Source organism: Scylla paramamosain, chromosome 30, assembly GCF_035594125.1.
Source record: "Scylla paramamosain isolate STU-SP2022 chromosome 30, ASM3559412v1, whole genome shotgun sequence".
Classification (NCBI taxonomy): domain Eukaryota; kingdom Metazoa; phylum Arthropoda; class Malacostraca; order Decapoda; family Portunidae; genus Scylla; species Scylla paramamosain.
The window spans coordinates 15,621,130-15,629,114 of NC_087180.1; the positions used below are offsets into that span (position 1 = coordinate 15,621,130).

The 7,985-nt window shown below is 44.3% G+C and overlaps 1 protein-coding gene across 1 annotated transcript in view; it reads right to left on the minus strand.

Annotated features, from left to right (window-relative positions):
* The window catches only part of LOC135115904 (diacylglycerol kinase zeta-like), a 96,503-nt gene that overhangs the window by 59,499 nt on the left and 29,019 nt on the right, over window positions 1-7,985 (minus strand). The window contains 1 exon segment of the mRNA XM_064033019.1: window positions 4,720-4,923. Coding sequence (XP_063889089.1) covers window positions 4,720-4,923 — 204 coding nt within the window.

Consider the following 7,985-nt stretch of genomic DNA (forward strand, 5'->3'; position numbering starts at 1 on the left):
ACAGCCTTTTGCCTCTTTCTTGTAAAAACTCAAGCTTCAATATATAAATAAAGTTACGAAACATAATCTACTCATTTACTACCAAGGGAATTTAATATATTAGCATTCGAACTCATATTCAAACTTCTAATCAAAACATGAATCTCTCTCTCTCTCTCTCTCTCTCATCTCTCTCTCTCTCTCGTCTCTCTCTCTCTCTCTCTCTCTCTCTCTCTCTCTCTCTCTCTCTCTCTCTCTCTCTCTCTCTCTCTCTCTCTCTGTGTGTGTGTGTGTGTGTGTGTGTGTGTGTGTGTGTGTGTGTGTGTGTGTGTGTGTGTGTGTGTAAATAATTTCAGTAAAGCAACAAAGTAGATATTTCGTTATAATTTACTCATACAGGTGCATCTTTCCCATACCTGAGTGGCGTGTGTGCGTGTGTGTGTCCGTGTGCGTGTGTGTGCGTGGGTGTGTTGCCTGGTGCAGTCACAAAGTACCTGCTAATAACACGTCAGAACTTAATTGCTCTGCTCTCCTCTAATTAGGGACGCAGGTGTTTAGGGGGCGTAGGAGGGGGAGTGTAATAAGCAGGTAAGGGAGAGGAGAGAGGAGAGAAGGGTAACGGGAACAAGGGAGGACAACTCGAGTTCAGGAGAGGAGATAGAGAAAAGGATATGAGTGATGGGAGACAGATGGGCAAAGAGGTAAATGGGAGAGAAATGGGAGAGGAATGGGTGAGTGGTTCTAGTCTCCCTGCTTCTCCCAATACACCTCCACTAGCCTCCACCAATTACTCGTGGATTAGAGGCGCGATTAAATTTATTACGGTTCGTGGTGGTGGTGGTGGTGGTGGTGGTGGTGCAGACAAAAGAACAATCGTTTCCCACATAAATGGCTATGCAATAAATTAAATGTTTTTTTTTTGTGTGTGTATGTAAATGAGAGAGAAAGAGAAGCATGTGTATCTATTATTTTTAAGTATTTGAAGTAACTGAATGCCTGTAACCTTAATCTCTCTCTCTCTCTCTCTCTCTCTCTCTCTCTCTCTCTCCTCTCCTCTCTCTCTCTCTCTCCTCTCTCCTCTCTCCTCTCTCTCTCTCTCACGTCCAGTTAACTCAATCACAGTCTTCAGTGCTGACCGGGGAAACACTTCTCGACCAAACACAGCCACAAAAATGATCAAGGAAAACAAAGACAAGCTAGAAACCACCGTAACATTTTCCCTCCTTTCCCCAAACCGACAAAAATCCTCCTCTCCCTCTTCCTTCTCCTCCTGTCAACACCAACTTTTTTTTTTTTTTCTGTATCTGGCCAATTCTTCTCTTCTTTCCTCCTTCTTTCACACATCATCCTTTTCCTTCCTTCCACTGATCACTATTCTCCTCCTCCTCCTATTCCTCCATCTCTTCTTTCTTTCACCATCATCATCATCCTTTCCTCCTCCTTCTGTCAGTAACTTCATCCCTCTCCTCCTTTCCTCTATCCTAACCTCCACATTCTTCCTCCTCCTCCTCCTCCATCTATTCTTCCTCCGTCTGATCACTATCCTCTTCCCTTTCCCCCTCCTCCTACTGTCAGCAAATTCATTCCTTTCCTCCCTTCCTCTCTCCTCCAACTGTGCTTCAATACCAAGAGAGAAAGAAGTCACACCAAGCTGCGGTCTTCACGTGATGTCACAAGACATCAAGACACCGTCACCTCAAGCAATGGAACTAAAGGTTAAAGGAGGAGGAGAAGGTGCAAGATAAGGTAGGAAAATGGAGGAGAAATGCAGGTAAGAAAAAGAGAGAAGGATAACAGGAGAAGGGAAGATGAAGAGAAGATATGCATAAGTATACGAAGAAGAGAGAATGAAGAGGAAGAGAAAGGAGATGAATGAAAGGGGAATAAGAGATAATTATCTGGAGAATGAGAAATGTAGGGAAGTAAAGGAGAGAATGATGACAGGAAGAAGAATAAAGAGATATGCGGAAGTACAAGTAGAGAAGAGAAAGAGGAGGAAGAGAAAGAACGTGAAGGAGGAGCGAGAAGTGTACGAAGAGAGCAGAGGGAGACCAGACGTACGAAAGAGAAAATAAGAAAAAAATAAAGAAAGCAAGGAATGAAGTACGTAGAGGAAGAGGAAGAGGAGGAGGAGGAGGAGGACGAGGAAGAGAAGAATGGAGTATAGAGACGGAAAGTAATATAAATAACAGTATATAGAGACAGGAACGTAAAGGAGAGTACACGCTCATTCAGTGGCAGCCTGGCTTTTGTGTTGAGTGAAAAAGGAAGGAAGGTTGGAAGCTTAGGAAAGAAATAATTGAGAAAGGAGCTTGGGGAACAAAGGCCAGAGAGAGAGAGAGAGAGAGAGAGAGAGAGAGAGAGAGAGAGAGAGAGAGAGAAAAGGTTGCAGGTGTAGCGGCCGTTTGATTGGTCGAGACAGGTGGCGTTAGCAGGCAAGCAACCAATAGTATAAATTTAACACCATCCCGCGCTGCCAGACGCATGAACAACCTTGTATTTAGCGGTGTTAGGACGTCCTCGCATTTCAAAACTTTACTGTGATTCCACCTGCGACCTAAAGACACTTCTCAGTTCTAATAATCGCGCGTGGGGAAGAAAAATATTCCCAATTACTTTCAAGAATATCTGAAGGAATATTATGTAAGTTCTTTATTTTTCGTCGTTCTGTTTAGTTTGTGTGCTGGTTTGTTTGCCGCGAGCCATTTGACGCTGCAAACGCCACGCAAACAAAGGCCAATGTGAGGAAAATTGGAAGGTAAACTGAGATTTTCCTCCCTCAACGAATACAAATTTCAAGGCGAGAACGTGATTTGCTCCCGCGCATCGATTCGTGAACGTATGTACGGACAATACCATAAGGAATCGTGGAGTTTATTCTATTTTATGCGTCAGGGAGGTTGGCCAGGAGAGAGAGAGCGAGAGAGAGAGAGAGAGAGAGAGAGAGAGAGAGAGAGAGAGAGAGAGAGAGAGAGAGAGAGAGAGAGAGAGAGAGAGAGAGACTATTTCTTCTCCTTCCTCCACAAGAAAAGATAGTTAAATAGACAGATAAACAAATAGATAAACAAATAGCTAAATAAATAAGAATAAAAGAAAATAAGGGAAGCTGCAAAAAATCATTAGACCTACACGTGGCAGTCCCTGTATGAAACACTACTATAGATAAGTAAAAAAAAAAATTGACAGTCAGAGAAGACAGTCCAGAACAGCGACCAATTTAAGCCCTCAGACGCCCTGGCACACTCATTACATTAAATCACATCACATTACGGCGAACAATGCAAAGTGAACACTGGGATTCACACTATGAGCTTTCCTAAGAGCCGGACACCCGAGCCACGTCCATCACGCCACCTGATGCCTCACGGCTTCTCCTTCCCGGCCTCCGCCACGTTGACATTCACGATAAACTAACGCGCTATGAGGACCTTCGTTATAGCAGAGGCGTTCGCTGTCCACACCATCCACGTTCGTTATACAACCTCACTCACTCTCCTCCTCCTCCCGTTCGCTAGTTTCGGAACCTGACCCTGTGAAGTTTCGGAGCTCCCGTATTGTACTCTGACACAGCGGGACAGTTAGGTGGCTTTTGTGAAATGATGGGAATGGGAAGAGAAGAGAGAAATGGGAGAGAAGGGTGGAGGAAAGGGGAAGGATAGAGAGGGATGTGAAGGAACGGCAAGAGAAGAAAGTCACTCCCATTATTAAATACACTGAAAGGGGAAGAGGGGATGGGGAAATGAGTAGAGGGGAGGGATGGTGAAGAAAGGGGAAAGAGAGTGAGGGAGAGGGATGGGAGAAGGTATAGGGAGAAAGTGTCATTCCTATTATTAAACACAGGAAAGGGAAAGGAGTGGAGAATTTTGAAATGGGAGGGAGGAGAGAGAGAGAGAGAGAGAGAGAGAGAGAGAGAGAGAGAGAGAGAGAGAGAGAGAGAGAGAGAGAGAGAGAGAGAGAGAGAGAGAGAGAATCCCTCCTATTATCAAATAAAGAAAATGAAGAGGAAAACTGGACAGCTATGACGAGAGAGAGAGAGAGAGAGAGAGAGAGAGAGAGAGAGAGAGAGAGAGAGAGAGAGAGAGAGAGAGAGAGAGAGAGAGAGAGAGAGAGAGCCCTTCCTATCTCTTTGTTCGACAGAGAGATCCTCCTCATTATTTCCTGCCCAATATTTCTCATCACGTAGAGGACCTCCCTCGTATTTAGGGCGCGCCGACCCTTTTTTGTTTCCCAGTGTCTTTTTTCCTCAGCTGCAGGAGGGTGCGGGAGTCAAAAGAGTCTTGGGGCGTCTGAAGGTGTTTTGGTTTAATTCACTGAAGATTTCTTTTGCTGGGAGGTTTCTAATGGGATGGATTTCTGGCGTACGTGCGCGCTCTCACTCATACCCACACTCCTGTACCTCCCTCCACAACACACGCGCGCGCACACACCCACACAACTTCACAGGTCAAGGCTAGAAGGTAAAACAAGATAAAATGCCATAAAAGAATGGCCAGACACACAGCAAGGCAGACTTAATCCCATATAAACGAGAAAAACTAGATTAGACAACACAGCCACAAACAAACATTCACTGGAACACACACACGCCACAAAAAAACCACAGAACACACCTATAACAATTAGATAACCCAACAACCAGAACGTTCACAAACACCCAAACACACGCACACACACACATACCACACAAAAACACACCCACGAACACACCAACCTAACCACACACCACAAAAACTCACTCACCTTACTACACTGCTTGCATTTCCCCTTCTGATTGCGGCGGTGGACCCAGTGGTGGTGTGTGGCGGTCTGCTCGCGGTACTGGCGTGGCCCCACATCACGGAAGGAAGGTTTGCAAGGGAACTTCACCTTCTCAACAAGGGCAGCGATGCATCCTGTGTGGGCGATGATCTTGCACGCTGAACACTTCATGCGAGCCCCGGATTTCTGTGGAAGAGAGAGAGAGGATGGTTAGATGGATGGATAAGAGGGAGACAGAATGGTAGCTGGGGTGAAAGACGGACAGAGAGGACAATGGCTAGGAGTAAGGGACATAAGGGTGGTTAGAACAATAAGAGGGCGTGAGAGATCGATGGTTTGAAGGAGTAAGAAAGCGAAAATGGTTAGAAAGATTAAGAGGGAGACCAAGAGAAAGAGAGAACCAAAGAACAGAGAGGGCAATGGCTACAAGTAAGGGACAGAATGGTGGTTAGAACAGTAAGAGGGAGTGAGAGATCAGTGGTTTGAAGAAGAAAGCGAAAATAGAAAGATTAAGAGGGAGAGCAAGAGAAAGAGAGAAGCAAAGGACAGTCGTTAGAAGGAATAACAATATGGTAATTACAAGCAGAAGGACTAGGAGAGAGAGAAAGCGAGGATGAATGTTAAGAGAAAGAGAAAAGGAGGATGATTCTGACAAGGAGTAAGAGAAAGAGGAAGAATGAAGGTTAGCAGTAAGAGAAAACTAAAGGAGAATATTTGAAAAGCAAGAGAAAGGTGAATGATTCTTAGAAATAGTGAGAATAAGGATGATTCTTTAAAGGAGCAGGAAAAAGAGGAAAGAAAGACTGTTAATAGTAAGAGAGAGAGAGAGAGGGAGAATAACTGTTAGAAGGAATGTGAGAAAGAAATAAGGATAGAGGAAAACTGAGAAAAGATGACAGTGTGTGTGTGTGTGTGTGTGTGTGTGTGTGTGTGTGTGTGTGTGTGTGTGTGTGTGTGTGTGTGTGTGTGTGTGTGTGTGTGTGTGTGTGTGTGTGTGTGGGTGTATAATATGGATTCGCAAGATTCCCTCGAGGTTGGAAGTGGCAGAAAACGAGAGAGAGAGAGAGAGAGAGAGAGAGAGAGAGAGAGAGAGAGAGAGAGAGAGAGAGAGAGAGAGAGAGAGAGAGAGAGAGAGAGAGAGAGAGTGTGTGTGTGTGTGTGTGTGTGTGTGTGTGTGTGTGTGTGTGTGTGTGTGTGTGTGTGTGTGTGTGTGTGTGTGTGTGTGTGTGTGTGTGTGTGTGTGTGTGTGTGTGTGTGTGTGTGTGTGAGAGAGAGAGTGTGCACATATTCATAACATCGACTCGGTGAATCTTTTCCCACTACTGCTAAACGCTACACGTGGAGCTATTAACACCAGTGGAACGCCAGAGAGAGAGAGAGAGAGAGAGAGAGAGAGAGAGAGAGAGAGAGAGAGAGAGAGAGAGAGAGAGAGAGAGAGAGAGAGAGAGAGAGAGAGAGAATATCAAGCCTTCCTTCCTGCACCGGGGCGAGGCTTAGATGTGTCACGTACAAGGGAAAGACACAAAGAGACACGTGGGAGGACAAATGTTTACAGGGAAGATACATGCAAGCTTTTATATTGTTAGTCACGTAAGATTTGATGTTGATGTGTTCTGGTAAGTAGTGCATGAGTTTGTCTCTATAATGCCACTGACGCTATGAAAGGAAAGTAGATAACTGGGGGTAATTGTTATGTAAGGCGTGAATGAATGACAACAGGTGTGGGTGTGAAGGTGATTAACGTTTACCTGGAATTCTGACTGTGTATAAAGGTAGTGTTGATTCTTTTCCTACAATTTTTCCAGCGCGAATGTTTAATTTACATAGTTTCTTTTTATTCACACGACGCGAGTAATTTCTAACGCTGGAAAATGGAGAGAGGGGAGAGGGGGGAAATTGAACAGTATTGTAATATTCCATAAAGGTAAAAATGATATACAGCCTGATAAATACGTACAGGTAATTTCCATATAGCTCTAAAGTAATTGCTTTCCACTGTATATCCTCTTCCTTTCTGCGTATAGTCTAATCCCTTTATCAACCATTCCTCCTCTTTCCCTCTCCCGCTCTAATCATCATGTGTCTCCTTCCACCCTTTCTGTGCCTCTCTTTTCCCTCTCCTCCTCTCCCCACGCCCAAATGTAATATGTTCGTCAGTAATATTAGTATTTTTTTTTCTTTTACGTTGTGTCTCCCTCTCTCCTCTCTTTCCATTTCAATATAAGTGTGTATCCTCTCTCTCTCTCTCTCTCTCTCTCTCTCTCTCTCTCTCTCTCTCTCTCTCTCTCTCTCTCTCTCTCTCTCACTAATCCATGTATAATACACACCCACTCAGAACTACACACCCACTCAGAACTACACACACACACACACACACACACACACATCAGGTCATATAAAATGAAAAACTCTCAGAAAGGCTCAAGACCTACACATAAATGAAACAATTTCACAACGAACAGAACAAGATGAAACAAAACAGAAAGAGAGAGCAAGAAGGAGAGAGAGAGAGAGAAAAAAAAATGAAGATAAAAGGAACATGAAAACGATGGACATGAAAGAGGAAGAGGACGGGAAACTGATAAAGGAGGGACAGAATGGAAAGGAGAAGAGACACAAATGACAAGAAATAATGAAAAAAAAGAAAAAAAGATTAGTGTTAGGTTACGTAAGGTTTGGTTAGGTCATGTTAGGTTATGTTATGTTAGGCCATGTTAAGTTAGGTCAGGTTAGAAGAGACGAAGAAACGAGGCCAGAGACGAAAGTGAGGGAAGGTGAAAGTCTGTGTCACTCTCTCTGTCTCGATTTTTCACTCCTCTAGTCCAACTTGCTTTTATCTCCCGCCACACGCAAGTTTGTAATTGGCCAGGCAGTATTTTCACGTCCACCAATCAGAAGAGGCCGCCGCCATCCCTCAGCCAATCCCGCGCCTCGATTCCTTGTTCTCCAGTGACCTCATGGAGATTTGTTTGTTCTCTTGGCCTTTTGATCTTACGCTTTATACTTCAACACACACACACACACACACACACACACACACGTATCACACACAAACATACACATCTGCAAACTTAACAAACATCTATCATTCCCCATCATTTAACACGTATGGTAAGTTCTTTTACGTGTTACCCCATCCCCCCCATCCACACACACACACACACACACACACACACACACACACACACACACACACATTTCCAAACCTACACCACAACCACACTTGTCATCCTCCATCATTAAACACG